General features: G+C 41.6%; 1 protein-coding gene across 1 annotated transcript in view; it reads right to left on the reverse strand.

Moving 5' to 3' along the window:
* The window catches only part of LY9 (lymphocyte antigen 9), a 29,170-nt gene extending 11,991 nt beyond the window's left edge, over positions 1-17,179 (reverse strand). The window contains 2 exon segments of the mRNA XM_077982442.1: positions 13,169-13,498; positions 16,962-17,179. Coding sequence (XP_077838568.1) covers positions 13,169-13,498; positions 16,962-17,085 — 454 coding nt within the window. The 5' untranslated portion in view covers positions 17,086-17,179.
* Between the last annotated feature and the right edge of the window lie 1,360 nt (positions 17,180-18,539).

An 18,539-nucleotide genomic window follows, 5' to 3' on the forward strand; every position in this document is an offset into this window, starting at 1 on the left:
TCAAGCAATTCTCCTGCCTCAACCTCCTGAGTAGCTGGGATTACAGGCACACACCACCACACCCGGCTAATTTTTGTATTTTTAGTAGAGACGGAGTTTCACCATGTTGGCCAGGCTAGTCTCAAAGTCCTGGCCTCAGGTGATCTGTCTGTCTTGGCCTCCCAAAGTGCTGGGATTACAGGCATAAGCCACTGCACCTGGCCCAATATTTCTTCTTCGAATAGGTAATACATATAAAAAAATTGAGAAAATACAAAAGGTACATAATGAAAAAGTAAGCTTTCTAGCCTCCAGCCATTTATTTACTCTCTCCAAGAATTACTATTCCTGGAGGCAATTACTGTTATGGGTTTCTTATTGATCTTTCCAGAGATATTCTAGATATAGACAGATATATGCATACTTTACACACTGTTTTGGACCTTAAAAATTAACAGTATAGGCCGGGCGCGGTGGCTCAAGCCTGTAATCCCAGCACTTTGGGAGGCCGAGGCGGGCGGATCACGAGGCCAGGAGATCGAGACCATCCTGGCTAACACGGTGAAACCCCGTCTCTAGTAAAAAAAAAAATACAAAAAAACTAGCCGGGCGAGGTGGCGGGCACCTGTAGTCCCAGCTACTCGGGAGGCTGAAGCAGGAGAATGGCGTGAACCCGGGGGGTCGGAGCTTGCAGTGAGCGGAGATCGCGCCACTGCACTCCAGCCTGGGCGACAGAACAAGACTCCATCTCAAAAAAAAAAAAAAAAAAAAAAAAAAAAAAAAAATTAACAGTATATCTTGGAAATTATTGTATGTCGTATGTCAACACATGTTGATTCATTCTAATTTTATTAACTGCATAGAATTCCATTTCCTTAACAGATACAGAATACCATACAAATCAATGAAAACGATCAAACTACCTGAGAGAAAGATGGTGTTATGAGCTAAACTGTGTCTCTGCAAAGTTTAGATATTAAAGTCTTAACCTCCAGCACCTCAGAATGTGACTGCATTTGAAGATGGAATTATATTTGGAGATAGAAGTAATTAAGTTAAAATGAGGCCGTTAGGGTGGGCCCTAGTCAGATATGAGTGGTATCCTTTTAAGAAGGGGAGATTACAGCGTAGACAATACAGACAGAGGGACACCCATGTGAGGACATAGAGAGAAGGTGGCCATCTAGGAGCCAAGGAGAGAGGCCTTAGAAGAAACCAAGCCTGCTGATACCTTCATTGGCCTCCGGAATTGTGTTCTGGGGAAATGTGGAACACATTTCTGTTGTTTAAGCTAGTCAGTCTGTGGTATTTTGTTATGGAAGCCCTAGCAAACTAATACAGATTTTGATACCAGAAGTGGGATGAAGCTCTAACAATATAAAAATGTGAAATGGCTTTGGAACGGGCTGATGGGTAGAGATTGGAAGAATTTTGAGGTATGTGCTAGAAAAATCCTAGATTATCTTCAAGAGACTCTGAGTAGACATATGAATGTTAACGAGAATTCGGGTGAGCACTCAGAAGGAAAATAGGAACACTGCAGGGAAAGCTGCTATTTCCTTAGAGATATACATATGTCATCATGAGCAGAATGTTGGTAAAAAATATAAATATTAAACATATTGCTGGTGAGGTCTCAGACAGAAATTAGAAATATGTTACTGGAAACTGGAGGAAAGGGTATACTTGTTATAAAGTGGCAAAGAACTTGGCCACGTTGTATTCTAGTGTTTTGCAGAAAGCAGAATGTTTAAGTGATAAATTTGGGTACTTAGCTGTGGAGATTTCTAATCAAAGAGTTGAAGGCACTGCCTGGTTTCTCCTTGCTGCTTATATAAAATGTGAGAGGAGAGAGAGAGGTTAAATAAGGAATTGTCAAGCAAGATGGAGCCAGAATTTAAAGCTTTGAAAAAATTTCAGCCTATTCATATTGTGAAAAATGAGAAAGTGTGTCTGGAGAGAACACAAAGATTGTGGCTTGGCAATGTTTGCTAGAGAGGTTATGAGATTGGACCACCTCAGCAAAGTTGCTGCAAGTGTGGACTGTAAAGGACAGAGACAGGACAAATGAAGGAGTGTGTCAGGCTTCTGGGCTTTTATGAAACAAGTCAATATAGCTCATACAGCTGCAAACATGTATTATCCTTCAAGAAAAGGGAACGGTGACCCCACAGGCAGTTCAGAAGTAGGCAGAGATGCCACTGCCACCATTGGCCTAGAGGGCATAAGCCTTGGGTAGGGTGAGGTGGTTTCCTCCTTGATTCCAGCGGGCAGAATTGCCACCCAGGGCCAAGGAGGCGGGGCTGCTATTCCAGTGGGCTCAGAGGATAGAGCATTGAGCCAAAGAGGATTATGCTTGAGCCTTAACATCTAATAGAATTTACCCTGTTAGGTTTTGGACTTGTTTGGGACCTGTGACTTTTTTCTTCTTCCCAATGTCTCTCTTTTGGAATGGCAATGTCTATTCCATGCCTGTTCTACCATTGAATTTTGGAGGCAGATAACTTGTCTGGTTTCGCAGGTTCACAACTGAAGAAGAATTTTGCCTCAGGATGAATCCTATCGCAAGTCTCACCCATACCCGGTTTAAATAATATTTGGATGGATTTTGGACTTAGAGTTGATGCTGGAATGGGTTAAAACTTCTGGTGTTGTTGGAATGGGGTGAATGTATTTTGCATGTGAGAAGGACATGAATTTTGAGAGGCCAGAGGGTAGAATGTTAGGGCTGAATTCTGTCCCCCCACAACATTCATATGTAGAAGTTCTAATCCCGAGTACCTCAGAATGTGACTGTATTTGGAGACAGGGTATCTAAAGAGGTAATTAAGTTAAAATGGAATTGTTAGGGTGAACCTTAATACAATATGACTGATGTGCTTATAAGAAGAGATTAGGACATGGACAACACAGACAAAGGAATGACTGGGGGCACAGTGAAAAGGTGGCCAACTACAAGCTGAAGAGAGAGGTTCTAGGAAAAACCAAACCTGCCAACACCTTGAACTTGGATTTCTAGTCTCCAGAATTGTGAGAAATAAATTTCTGTTGTTTAAGCCATCTATTCTGGGGTATTCTGTTATAGCATCCCTTTCACACTAATATAGATGAGTAAAGAATATTAATAGAAAGTTATAGAAAAGAGAATACAAATGGCTATTTAATACATGAAAAGATGGCCAGACACAGTGGCTCACGCCTATAATCCCAGCACTTTGGGAGGCTGAGGAGAGTGAATTGCTTGAGGCCAGGAGTTCAAGACCAGCCTGGCCAACATGGCAAAACCCTGTCTTTACTAACAATACAAAAATTAGCCAGGCGTGTGGTGCATGCCTGTAATCCCAGCTTCCTGGGGGGCTGAGACATGTGAATTGCTTGGACTCAGAAAGTGGAGGTTGCAGTGAACTGAGATTGCACCACTGCACTCCAGCCTGGGCAACAGAGCAAGACTGTCTCGAAACAAACATAAAACATAAAACATGAAGAAATGCTCAGTTTAAAACATGAAGAGATGCTTCAATTTAAAATATAAATTTAAACTATGAAATACTATTTTAACTACTCAATTTATCAATAAAGAAATGTTTGACAATACATTGTTATTGAGAATATAAGGAAATATTCTCTCAAACATTGCTAGTGGGAGGGTTACTCGGTAACACGGAGGGAAATCCAGCAATATCTAGCAACATTAAAAATGTATATACTAAGCTGGGTGCAGTGGTGCCTGTAATACTAGCTTCTTTGGAGTCTGAGGTGGAAGGATTGCTTGAGGCCAGGAGTTTGAAACCAGCCTGGGCAACATAGTGAGAACCAGTCTCTACAAAATAAAATAATAATAAATAAAAATTTAGGATTTTAAAGCCAGGCACATGGCTTTACAGGTGGCACATGCCTGTAGTCCCAGCTACTTGGGAAGTTGAGGGAAGGGGATAGCTTGAGTCCAGGAGGTTGAGACTAGCCTGGACAACAAAATGAGACTATGTCTCTATGAAATACTGGTAATACTAGTGGTAATAATAATAATAATAATAATAAAAAATTCAGGATTTAAAAGCTGGGCATGGTGGCAAGTACCTGTAGTGCCAGCTACGTGGGACACTGAGGCAGGAGGATCACGTGAGCCCAGGAATTGGAGACAAGCCTAAGTGACATAGTGGGACGATGTCTCAAAAAAAAAAAACAAAAAAAAACAAAAACGCATATACCATTTGATTCAGCAACTTGACCCCATGTATATATTCTAGATTTATTCATCAGAATATAACCTAGTCACGTAAGCGTGAAAAGATAGGTGCACAAGAATATTCATTGCAGTATTGTTTATAAGAGAAAATATTAGAAACAATATTTCTATAAGCAGAAACAGTATTTCTACAAGTAGGAGACAAGTTACATGAATTATGGCGATTATATATGTCAGGAATTTATGGGTGTGTCTTCTAATCTTGACATCTGTGTATACGGAATTAGGTGAAAAATGATCAATATAGTAGTCATATTTATCCTAGAGAGAGAAATTCCTGGAGAAAAAGAATGTCTGTTTTTAAAAATAAAAGATCAAGAGAAGGGGCTTCAAAATGGCTGACTAGAAGCATTTAATGCCTACTTCCTCTACTTAGAAGAACCAAAGTAGTATACAAACAGTCATATTTCAAATACATTTTCCAAAGGAGAATGCCGGAATTCAACAGAGATGTGACAGGAAACACTAAAAGCAGGGAAGGAGAAGCAACAGAGACAGCCTCCCTGGCTGGGATCTGCTGGGAGCTGGAGGTGATTTCCCAATAGAGGTGAGCGAAAGACCTCCAGTGGCCCACATCCCACTGCAGAATCATGCAATCCTGGCCGCATGAGACCCCTCTGACCCTCCTGATTCCTGAAGCTACCATAGGGAGCTGCTGGGAGACTGTGGGACAGAACTGCTCCAGGGAGGGAGCTCCTACAGGGTTCCATACTCTTTCTGAGACCTCTGCAGTTATAGTAAGGGACCATTTTCAAACTTAGCCTTTGGCAGACTGCACGCTGTCCTGGGGCCCAAAGTGCTGGATCTGAGGTGTTAGGAAAACTAAAACTGTTGCTGCTGAGACTAGAGTATGAACTGGGAGCACTCTGCGGGTAGAACTAAGTAGCAAGAGAGGTGTGGGCTGTGGTTTCTGCTCCTAGGAAGTGAGTGCTGCTGTGATTGAGACTGGGTAAAGTAGTGGGCTGTGAGTTGCTGCTGCAACTTGGTTGCAAGCTAGGCAAAAGCTCCTGCAGCTAGTGCTGAATTGGGGGAAGCCCTCCTAGGACTGAGGCTGAGAGGGATGCATATTCCCCATCTGCCATCCAAGGCTGTGGACACTGAACCTGGCCTCATCTTTTCCAGAGGCAGGGCCTCACTGTGGCTGCTACTGCCCTCATCTGAGCACTCTGCCTGGGGCCTGAGGATGGCCCTGCTCCCATGTACCATAGCTGGTGTCTGCTTTCACCACTGGGGGGCCTGAGCGTAAGCCCACTCAGCTTGGCTTCCCCTTTCCCCCTTGGAAAGAGAACACATAGGCCAGCATCTTGGGGATTGCCCACCCCAATCCACCGCCTTGGGCACCGTCAACATCAATGCACACTGCTTGGGACCCAGAGAATCATCCCACTACTGTCATTGCCCATGCCACATTGGTTTCCCAGGGGCCTGAGAACCTGCTAACCACCCTCCAGCCCACTGCTGCCATTATCGGTATCTGAGCAAGCCACTGGAGACTTAAAAATCAGCCTGCTGATAAGCATAAACACAAGTTACAGCATACACTGCCTTGAGGCATAAAGATAGGTATGCTGCCACCATTGTGACTTGATGACTGGCCCACTTGACATTTCAATCCCCAGCACAGTTTCACCACAGCCTCTGTTAATAACCATACCCTGACCCACTGAGGAAATCACAGATACCACTAATGTTATTTACAGCCAGACAAATCATACAGAGACTATACTACTGCATGCACCCAGAATCAAAGCCAGGGTGCCCTACCCCAACAACACAATAGACACATTTTCAGGAAAAAGACTTCCCTATGAAAGTAAATTAAAAAATAAGAAAAAACTCAGTGAGATACAAGAGAATTCTGAAAAACAATACAAAGAATTCAGAAAAACAATGCTGGATGTGAATGACAAATTAACCAAAGAGATAGATATTTAAAAAACAGAATCAATAGAATTCTGGAATTGAATAATTCACTGAAGGAAATACAAAATATACTTGAAAGCTTCAACAATAGACTAGATTAGGCAGAAGAAAGAATCTCACAACTTGAAGACAGGTCTTTTGAAATAATCCAGCCAAACAAAAAATAAATAAATAAAAAGAATAAAAAAGAATGAGCCAAACCTTTGTTACATTTGGGACAACATAAAGTGATAAAATATTCAAATTATTTCTATCCCTGAGGACAAAGAGACAAAGAACTGATTAGAAAATGTATTTAATGAAATAGTAGAAGAAAACTCCCCAAGTCTAGCAAGAGTTTTAGACACCCAGATATGGGAGGCTCAGTGATTCTCAGGAAAATACAATGCAAAAAGGTCTCCATGGCACATTACAGTCAAACTGTCCAAAGTCAAAGAGTAAATCATAAAAACAGTAAGAGAAAAACATCTAGCCACCTATAAAGGAAAGCCCATCAGACTAATGGTGGATTCCTCAGCAGAAACTTTGCAGGCCAGAAGAGAATGGAATAATATATTCAAAGTGTCAGCCAAAAATACTATATCCGGGAAAATTATTCATAAAAAAGGAGAAATAGCCTTTCTCAGACAAGCAAATGCTGAGAGAATTTGTTACCATTAGATGGGGTCCTACAAGAAATGCTCAATGGTGTCCTAAACCTGTAAGCAAAAGATGAGATTTACCATGATGGAAACACACAGAAGTATAAAACTCATTTGTAAAGCAATCATACAAAGGGTGAAGAGAAAGACTTGAATGATGTCACTACAGATACCCACCAAACCATAATGACAAACAATAAGAGAGAAAAAAACAAAGAATATATGAGAAAACCAGAAAACAACAGTATATAGGAAAAAGCTTCACATATCAATAATAACTTTGAACGTAAATGGATTAAATTATCCATTTAAAAGATGTAGAATCATTGAATGAATTTAAAAACATGATCCATCTATATGTTAATTACACAAAATTCACCTTAACAGTAAATATATATAGACTGAAAGTAAAGAAATGGAAAAACAATTCCATGCAAATGGAAATCAAAAGCAAGCAGGAGTAGCTAGCTATATTTATATCAGATAAATAGATTTTAAGTCAAAAATAGTGAAAAAAAAAAGACAAAGAATGCCATTATATAATGATGAAGGGATCAATCCAGCAAGAGGATATAACAACTCTAAATGAATATACACCCAACACTGGAGCACCCAGATTCATAAAGCAAATATTACGAGAGAGAGTGAGAGTAAGAGAGAGAGAGAGAGAGAGAGAGAGAGAGAGAGAGAGAGAGTGTGTGTGTGTGTGTGTGTGTGTGTGTGAGGGAGAGAGAGAGAGAGACTGCAATAGAATAATAGTGGAGGACTTCAGCACTCCACTCTCAGCATTAGACAGAGCTTCTAGACAAAAAATCAACAAAGAAACTTTGGATTTAAATTGGAGTTTAGACCAATGGACCTAACAGATATTTACAGAATGTTCTATCCAACAACTGCAGAATATGCATTCTTTTCATTAGTAGATGAAACATTCTCCAGGATAAACTATTTGTTAGTTCACAATACAAGTCTCAACAAATTTTAAAAAATTGAAATCGTATCAAATATCTTTTCAATTCCAATGGAATAAAACTAGAAATCAATATTAACAGGAACTTTGAAATGATACAAATACACGGAAATTGAACAACGTGCTCCTGACCATTGGGTCAACAAAGAAATTAAGAAAGAAATTTAAAAAAAGTTCTTGAAACAAATGAAAAAGAAAACACAACATACCAAAACCTATGGGGTACAGCAAAAGCAGTGCTGAAGGAAGTTTATAGGAATAAATGCCTACATGAAAAAAGTATAAAGATCACAAATAAATAATGTAACAATGCACTTAAAGGAACTAGAAAAGCAAGAACAAACCAAACCCGAAATTAGCAGAAGAAAAGAAGTAATAAATATCAGAGCAAAACTCAATGAAGTAGGGACTAAAAAAATGCAAAGGATCAATGAAACAAAAAGTTAGCTCTTTGAAAAGACAGACAAAATTAATAAACTGCTAGCTAGGCTAATTAAGAAAAGAAGAGAGAAGACCCAAATAAACAAAATCAGAAAAAGTGGAGACATTACAACTGATATTACAGAAATACAAAAGATCGTCAGAGACTATTATGAACAACTATACTCTAACAAACTGAAAAACCTAGAGAAAACTGATAAATTTCTAGAAACATACAACCTAACAAGACTGAATAAGTAAAAAATAGAAAACCTGAACAGACCTCAATGACAAGTAGTGAAATTAATCTGTAATAAAAAAGTCTACCAACAGAGAAAAGCCCAAGACTGATGGATTCACAGCCAAATTCTACCAAATATACAAAGAATAACTAATATCAATCCTCCTGAAACTATTCTTAAAAATCAAAGTGGGGGGAATTTTCCTTAACTCATTCTGTGAGGCCAGCATCATGCTGATAGCAAAATCAGACAAGGATGCAACAATAACAAAAAGAAAACTACAGGCCAACATCCCCGATGAACATAGAAGAAACAATCATCAACAAAATACTAGCTAACAGAATCCAACAGCACATCAAAAAGATAATACATGATCAAGTGGGATTTATCCCAGGGATGCAAGGATGGTTTAACATATGTAAATCAATAAATGTGATACATCTCATCAATAGACTGAAGGACAAAAACCATATGATCATCTCAATGGTCATAGAAAGAGCACTTGATACAGTCCAAATCCCTTCACGAAAAAATTTCTCAACACACCAGGCATAGAAGCAATATATCTGAAAATAATAAAGCCCATATATGACAATTCCACAATTAATATTGTACCAAATGGGGAAAAGCTGAAAGCCTTTCTTCTAAGAACTGGAACAAGATAAGGATACCCCATTCACTACTTTTATTCAACATAGTACTGAAAGTTCTAGTCAGAGAAACCAGGCAAAATAAATAAAAAACATTCAAAGTGGAAAAGAGAAAGACAAATTGTTCCTCTTTGCTGATGGTATAATTTTTTTTTTTTTGACAGGGTGTCATTTTGTCACCCAGGCTGTAGTGCAGTGGTATAGTCATGACTCACTGCAGCCTCAACCTCCCGGGATTCAAGCAATCCTCCCACCTCAGCCTCCAGAGTAGCTGGTACTACAGGCACATGCCACCATGCCCAGCTAATTTTTGTATTTTTTTGTAGAGATGGGTTTTTTCCATGTTGTCCAGGCTGGTCTTGAACTTCCGAGCTCAAGCAATCCACCTGCCTTGGTCTCCCAAAGTGCTAGGATTACAGGTGTAAGCCATCTTGCTCAGCCTGATGATATGATCTTATATCTAGAGAAACCTAAAGACTCCACCAAAAAACTCTTAGATTTGATAAATGAATTCAGTAAAGTTGCAGGACAGAAATCAATGTACAAAAACTAGTAGCGTTTCTATACACAAATAATGATTTAATCAAGAAAGAAAGAAAGAAGTCAATCCCATTTACAATAGCTATTAAAAACCCTAGGAATAAATATAACCAAGGAGGTGAAAGATCTCTACAAGGCAAACTACAAAACACTGATGAAAAAATCATAGATGACACAAACAAATGGAGAAATATCCCATGCTCATGGATCAGAAGAATCCATATTGTTAAAATGACCATATTGCCCAAAGAATCTACAGATTCAATGCAATCTGTATCAAAATACCAACCTTATTCTTCTCAGATTACAAAAAACAATCCTTCTTTCTAAAAAAAAAATTTTTTTTAGACACGGTTTTCACTCTCTCACTCAGGCTGGCATTCAGTGGTGTGATCTTGGCTCACTGCAATCTCTGCTTCCCAGATTAAAGTGATTCTCCTGCCTCAGACTCACAAGTAGCTGGGATTACAGGTGCCTATCACCACCCCTGGCTAATTTTTGTATTTTTAGTAGAGACGGGGTTTCACCATGCTAGTCAGGCTGGTGTCGAACTTCTAACCTCAAGAGATCTGCCTGCCTCAGCCTCCCAAAGTGTTGGGATTACAGGTATGAACCACTGCACCTGGCCAGAAAAAAAAAAATCCTAAAATATATACGGAACCACAAAAGAGCCTGAAGAGTCAAAGCAATGCTAAGCAAAAAGAACAAAGCTAGAGGCATCACATTACTTGACTTCAATATATAGCATAAGGCTATAGTAACCAAAACAGCATGGTATTATAAAAATAGACACATAGACCAATGGAACAGAATAGAGAACACAGAAATAAAGCCACAGATTTACAGCCAAGTGATCTTTGACAAATCCAACAAAAACTTACTTTGGGGAGAAAAGACACTTTTTTTTTTTTTTTTTTTTTAAGAGACCACGTGCAGTTTAATTGTGGGGAGGCTGAGAAGAGCAGCATTTTTACCAAATTGGTGTAAAAATGAAACGGGATCCAGACGTGTACACTGACAGCTACAGTAAATTTAAAAATCCGAGCAGCAATTTGAATCATTTCTTGGAAAAAGAAACACTGACAAACACTGAGTTGGTGCCCTGGGCTGTCCGCAGGGCTGGAGGCCAGCTCCGCATCATGGATGCAGCCCGGCACTGTGGGCCTGCATCCCGGGGGTCCCGGCTCCTCGGGACTGGCTGGTGACCTCCCACACAGTGGGCTGAGCCTGGCCTGGCTGAGAGAGGGCCGCAGCCAGCAGGCCTGGGTGGCCACCCGCGCCTGCAGGGGACATTGGAGAAATGGGTGCAGTGTGCGGGACCCGCATGCTGCCCGAGGAGTCTTTGCAGGGTGGACAGGCCTGGGGGTCTCTACCAGCAATGCAATAAATATGCAAATACAAGCGGAGAAAGACCAAGCGCAAACCCCACAGCACACAAGGCCCAGCCCGGTTCCTGCGGGCGTCGCCGGCTCTTCACAGACCAGAAGTCTCCAAGCTGGGCTCTGGTGTCCCCGAGGTGCCATGGGAGGCAGCGGGTGGGTGGAATACGCCTAACGCCTACGTCTAGCAGCCTTGGGGGGCAGCGGCCCTGGGCAGGGCAGGGTTCCATCGGCAGGACTCTTCCAGTCCCCGCTGCGCCGCGGTGAGGTAGGGATGGCGGAGCGGTCTCCAGTGGCAGTTGGGGGCGCAGGCCTAGCCCTCCCGCACGCTCACACGTGTGTGGCTCAGCCAGGGTGCTGATGATGGACTCCAGGCCGCTGCCCTCCAGGAGCGTGCAGTGGTCACCCTCGATGACGTGGACGGACACCTTTTCAATAAATGGTGCTGGAAAAATTGAATAGTCACATGCAGAAGAATGAAGTTGAACCCCTATTTCTCATCATATAAAAAAAACTCCTCAAAATCAGTTAAAGACTTACATGTAAGACCTGAAGCTATAAAAATACTACAAGAAAACCTAGGGAAAACTCTCCTGGACATTGGTCTGGACAAATAATTTATGACTAAGACCTCAAAAGCACAGGCAACAAAAACAAAAATAGACAAACGGGATTTAAACTAAAAAGCTTTTGCACAGCAAAAGAAATAATCAACAGAGTGAAGAGACAACCTGTTGAATGGCAGAAATATTTGTAAACTATTCATCTGACAGGGAACTAATATCCAGAATATACAAGGAACTCAAATAACTCAACAAGAAAAAACAAATAATTCCATTAAAAAGTGGGCAAAGGATATAAATAGATATTTCTCAAAAGAAGACATACACATGACCAACAGATGTATTAAAAAATGCTCAATATCACCAATTATCAGAGAAATACAAATCAAAATCACAATGAGATATTATCTCACTCCAGTCAGAATGGCTATTATTTAAACACTAACCACATGTTGGCAGGATGTGGAGAAAAGGGGAACTCTTAGACACTCTTGGTGGGGATGGAAACTAGTACAGCCACTATGAAAAACAATATGAAGATTTCTCAAAAAACTAAACATTTAATTAGCACTTGATCCAGTAATACTACTACTGGATATCTACCCAAAGGCAAAGAAAAGAAATTGATATATGCAAGGAATACCGGCATTTGTATGTTTATTGCAGCACTATTCTCAATAGCAAAGATATAGAATTAATCTGTGTCCCTTATGGAAGAATGGATAAAGAAAATGCAGTATACACATACGTACATATATTTATACACATCATGGAATGCTAATCAGCCATAAAAGAATGAAGTCATGTCTTTTGCAGCACCCTGGATGAAACTGGAGGCCATTATCCAGCTAAAATAACTCAGAAACAGAAAGTGAAATACCACATGTTCTCGCCTGTAAGTGGAAGCAATGGGTACACATGGACATACAGAGTAGGACACATGGACATACAGAGTAGGACTAATGGATAGTGGAGACTACAAAAGGTGGGAGGGTGGGAGAGCAGTGAGGGTTGAAAAATTATCTATTGAGTACAAAGGTCACTCTTTGGGTGATGGGTGCACTAAAAGCCCAGACTTCCTCAGCATGCAATATATGCATGCAATACATCTACACTTGTACCCTCTAAATATATTTAAATAATTTAAAAATCCATAAAAAAGAATGAATCATGTCTTTTGCAGCAATGTGGCTGAAACTGGAGGTCATTATCTTAAGCGAAATAAGCCAGGCACAAAAAGACACATATCGCCATGTTCTCACTTATATGTGGGTACTAAAAATTTTGATCATGTGGAGGTAGATGGTGGAAAGATAGATAGCAGAGACTGAGAAGGGTGAGTGTAGGGAGTGGGTGGTGGGGGGATGATGAAGAGAAGTGGGTTAAAGGGTACAAACATACAGTAAGATAGAAAGAATCAATTCAATTTTTGATAGCAGAGTAGGGTGACTATACTTAACAAGAATGTATTGTACTCAGGCAGTAGACACACTGAAAACTCTGACTTGATCAGTATGCACTATATACATATAACAAAATTTCACGCATACCCCATAAATTTGCACAAATAAAAAAAAAAGAAAAGATCAAAACACAGAAGCTCTCTGGAACTCACAATAGATGAACAGGGTGAATTCCTCCTCAGTGGTGACTTCAAAATTCCTTTGGTTTATCTGGGCTTTGTAGGATCCTGCATCATTCAGAGTCAGATTGCTGATGGACAGGGAGTAACTCCCCCTGGCGATGTTTAGTTGGCCCCAGTAGCTTTTGGCCATAAAGGTTACATTTTCTTTGGGACGTGCAAAAGCAAGAGCCTTTTTGGGACCAATCCAGATGACATGCTCAATCGCTGTGTCTACTGAGATGTTTAGGGGGAGAGTCACAGAACCCCCTAGGATCCCTGACACCATTGTTGGGGCTGAGTCCTTTCCAGAGGCTCTTAGTCCTGCAGAGATAGAAAAGGGACTTGCAGGAGCAGCTAGACTCCTTGAGCTAGCCTTCTTTCTTTCACTCGGTGAATATACATTGGGCATAAATGTCAGATGCTGAGAAATGAAATGAGATTGTTGTCCGCCTTCTTCTAGGTCCATTGCCTAGCAAAGTCATTAATTCCTCCATTCTCCAAACACTGTCTCCCTTAAAAGTAGCCACAACAATCTGTGAAACAGATCTTCTGGGTTTCTGTTCCAGTAGGGGAATTAGCCTTGTGACTTTGGGTACATTTCTGAATTTTTCAGTGAATCAGTTTACTTATCTAAAGGATTTAAATGCTCATACCTGCACCACTTTCTTCAAGGGATATGATAAAAATTAAATGAAAGCAGATTGCTGCAAATTGTGAAGAGCCAATGAAGTAAAAAGGAGCATATTTTTAAAAATATGGGTGTGTAGAGGGATGGTTAGATGAACAGGTGAATGATAAAGCAAGCAAAGTAAAACATTTGTGTTAGAGCCTAGGTAGTAGGCATATGAATGTTCAGTGTAAATGCTCCAACTTTTCTGAATGTTTGAGAATTCTCATAGCAGTGTCGGGAACTAAAGGAACTTCTCCTAGCTCTACCTCACCCTATCTTTCCCTTCATTGTCCATGGGATCTCAGATTGACTTTGGCTTGGCCAGGTTTGGGGGTGGGAATAGCTGGTGGTACCAATACAGTTCCTGATTTCCTCATCTTAGGCAAGATCATATTCCTGATAAACATTGTTACCAAGACATCTAGGAAGCTGGTATTTGGCCAAGGCAGCTAATTTTCTTGTAGGGACCCTGTGGGTGTCTTCTGGGTGACCCCAGCTTGGATTCCCAGATTCCAGGGCTTCTGAGGCTCTGGAGAGAACTTTGGAAATTCTAGACCAAATCAAATGGGTTTGGGACCCAGACTCCACCAGGAATTCTGGGTGGGAAAATAAGTAGAAAATGTTAGAGACAAAAAAGGAGCATAAGTATAGCCTGGAGGGGTGGAAGAAAGCTGAAGCAAGCTCTGAACACCCAGAAGTTACAGAATATGCAGACACAGGAAGGAGAGAGGCTGCTTGGTGCAGGTCATGGGGGTTCTCTGCTTAGACCTCCATCAGTCAAGCACTTGCACCTTGTGGAGAGGCAGCTATGGAGCATGCAGGGCTAGGGATACTGGACATGAGAAGGTCAGGTCAGGTGGATTCTTTAGGCAGATTCAAGCTGAGTTGATGTGAGGCTGGTTTGAGGTTTTCTGAAAGAGAGCCCTTTTCTTCTGGAAGACACTGCTTACGATTGCTATGTGTGCATTAGGTACTTTATGTAACTTATTTCATTTAATTCTCATAACTATACTGTAATTAGCCCCCTTTTACAGATGAGGAGCTGATATTTAGAGAATTTAAGCCACTTCCCTGAGATTACAGGGTTGATCAGTCACAGAGTCCAGATCCTATGTCCATGACGCCCCTGGAGTAGGGAGGCCAGGAGTACTGTCCATCTGTATCCTGGAAGCCCAGAAGCTGCTGGGTTTTGGCTGGGTGTATATGACTTGTTTTGACTTCAAATTTTCTTACATCAGACAAAAATCATAAACAAAGCCTCACAGACTGTCAGTGGAGGGGACAGGATGTGGGCCTCACAGGGCAAATCTTGTTGCAGAAAACAGTGCAATGCAGCTCCCAGTACAGTGACAGCTTTCCAGTACCAGTCATTTTATTTGAATTGCACCATAGGATAAATCATAAAAGAGTGTTCAAAGATTGCAATAACTGAATTTGACTCACCTGTTTTTTAATAGTTTCTAAAGAATGCATATAACAGTAATTGATTATTATAATAACAATCATAGCTTCTGCCAACTATGTGCCACTATATATGTGTGTGTGTGTGTGTGCGTGTGTGTGTGTGTGTGTGTATAGATCTTCAATCTGTAAGAGTGTTGCGTGATGCATTCTACTAACTATTACACTTAAGAAATAGAGGCTCACACCACTAATAAATGATGGAGCAATATTTAATTTTAGATGTTCCTGATACTAAAGTGAGAGGGGTCTTTTCACTCGACTGCCTTTTAAGTTCCTGAAACGACTCTTCGGAGATACAAAAGCATCCTCCTTTCAGATCAAAAGAGTGAGATTTGAGGTCATCCTAATCAGTGGAGCCAGACTGAAGGATATGTCTCTTTGCTCCGATCTGTTTGAAATTCACTGCAATGATCATTTGAGGCTTGGATGACCTTGAATGTAGCTTATTTCAGGTTTGCTCAACACAATCAAGGAATATCCCAAAGGTTGCATGTAGACATAAACAGCCTTGCTGCTTTCTGTGTTTTTTTGATGAGCCAAGATAAAATTGAAAGTGAAGAGAGGTCAGACTGGACCTCAGCCCTGAGGTCTAGGCTCCTTGTTCACCCATATCTGCATCTAGGAGTGTTTCTAGAGCTCCCCTCAGGCACCAACAGCCAACTCCCACTGCTCTTAGATCTCTAGTGCTACCTGCACCATCATCCCTGAAGCCCTGGACAAAGTGGGATCACAGAAGGACAGTAGCTGCTACAGTCCCAGGTGGCTGAGATCCTCTCTGGGGTACTAGACTGGCTCTATCTGCTGGACAGTGGGGTTCCGGGCCATGCAGCGGAGAGATGTTTCCCAGGAGTTGGGCCTTGATAGGGAGGAATAAGGTTGAGGACAAAAGGATATCCAGATAGACACCACCTTGCCGAGGGTCACCCAGCCGCCTCCAGGTCCCCAGTGAAGCCTCAGTAATAAAGCCAGCATATGTGATAACCAAGGCAGGATATGTAGAAAGAAGCTCCAGAAGTTATCTCCATCCCTAGGAATTGCTAGGTGGCTTCTCATCAGGGGATTTTCCTGGATCCCTCTGTGAGTTTTATCCACACTATACAAGGAACAAACTCATTACATACTTGGCATTTCTTAGGAAAGTGTGAGGGCGAGAGAAATGTAGTTTGAGCCCAGAGTTATTTGAGACCAGGGCTAGAATGCCACCCCCTTCATGGTACACGAGTATGTACAAATGCAGAGTAATTTCTGGCAAGGCGAGGAGTTTCCTGGTTTTACCAACAAGAATTGGGCTCACACCTGTAATCCCAGCACTTTGGGAGGCTGAGGTGGGCGGATCACGAGGTCAAGAGATCAAGACCACCCTGGCCAACACAGTGAAACCTCACCTCTACTAAAAATACAAAGATTAGCTGGGCATGGTGGTGCACGCCTCTAATCCCAGCTACTCGGGAGGCTGAGGTAGGAGAATCGCTTGAACCCAGGAGGCGGAGGTTGCAGTGAGCCAAGATTGCGCCACTTCACTCCGGCCTGGCGACAGAGCAAGACTCCGTTAAAAAAAGGAAAAAAAGGAAAGAATCTCCCAGGCAGGGAATGCAACCCGCTTCAGAAGAACACCAGTTGCAAGAAGTGGTGGCCATAAAGTGGACTTACCCATGAGCAGGAAGAGGAGAGAGGTCCATAGAACAGAAGAGAATATTTGCAGCTGACTCCTCTGTGGCTTACTGGAGAAAGGCCCAGGAGCCCAGTCTTGTGTGTGACTCTTTGGTGCCACCATGATGATCTATTTTCAGATCTGCGACTGAAGGAGGATGCACTTACCACAGCTTCCGCACGTGTATACGTGTGTGTGTGTGTGTGTGTGTGCATGTGTATGTGTAAGTGTGTGTGTCTCAGAGGGAGGGTTGTTTATACGAAACACCACAGACTCCTCCCATCTGCACAGGCAGGTGAAGGTCCCAAGTCTATTCAGGGCCTCATTTGTGACTGATGTGGAGCATCACTTGCTTTGACATCAAGGGACTCGGGTTCTAAATTTGGCTCCTTAAGGTGACTGCTAAAGATCTCTACCTCCTGGCATTCATGCCTCTGTGTAATCACCTCTTCTTGAGTGTGGCCTGGATTTAGTGACCTGCTTCAAGTGAATAGAATGTGGCAGAGGTGCTGGGATGTCACTTCTGAGATCAGGTTACAAAAAAGCTGTCACTTCCATCTTAGGTTAGCATGTGTGTGCATATGCTCTCTCTCTTTCTCTTGCCCTCTTTCCTTCTCTCTCTTTCCCACTATCTCTGTCTCCCTACCAGGTATTATTTTGTGAAATACTTTAGGGAGAGGGTTCCAAACAAAGAACAGAGGGAGGTCCCTGGCCAACACCCAGCAAGGAGCTGATTCCTCTGGCCAGCAGTCCATTAGGACTGAGGCCAGCCAAGAATCACATGAGACTGGAAGTGGATCCTCCCCAGGAGGGCCTTGAAATGACTGCAACCCTGGCTGACACCATGATGTTAGCTGTGTGAGTACCTTAAGCCAGAGGCACCCAGCTAAGCCATGCCCAGATTCCTTATCCAGAGAAACTGTAAGATAATAAATGCTTGGTTTTTAAAATTTTTTTCAATTTTTTATTTTTCATCAAAAATGCTTATTGCTTTTAGCTGTGAAGTTTGGAGCAATTTGTTACACAGCAACAGGTAACTAATACAGTGACCCAATACATTTTCTATTTTGCTCAAGGCAGTTTGTGCTAACTTTCTGTCACATGCAATGAAGGACTTTTTATATGGACAAAGGCATCAGGGAGACTGCAGTGGGGGTGGACATTGTATGTGACAATGTAGAGGTGATTGAGTTGAAAAGGTAGGTTGGAGAACGGCATGATTCCCTATATCCTGACTTGGGAAACTGTCTTATTCTCCTCCTTCTTCTTGTCAGTAGTGTAATAGCTGGCTATGCTGTAGTTTGTGTTTCGGGCTTCAGGTCATTGGTTTACTTTGGCTGTAACATTAAGGGGACTTGGTAGGAAAACTTGAGGCTGGCAGAGTGTGTAGTTTTAGCTAATATTCGATGAAAGCTTGCAGAGTGCTAGGCCGTCTTCTGACACTTTAACATATTCACTCATTTGATCTTACAATAGTTTTATGAGATATCTTTTATCATCTCCATTCTATAAATGAGAAAACAGAGGTGGAGAGGGGTTAAATAGCTTACTATAAGTTTTATAGTTATTAACGACTT

This window comes from Macaca mulatta, chromosome 1, assembly GCF_049350105.2.
Source record: "Macaca mulatta isolate MMU2019108-1 chromosome 1, T2T-MMU8v2.0, whole genome shotgun sequence".
NCBI classification, from domain to species: domain Eukaryota; kingdom Metazoa; phylum Chordata; class Mammalia; order Primates; family Cercopithecidae; genus Macaca; species Macaca mulatta.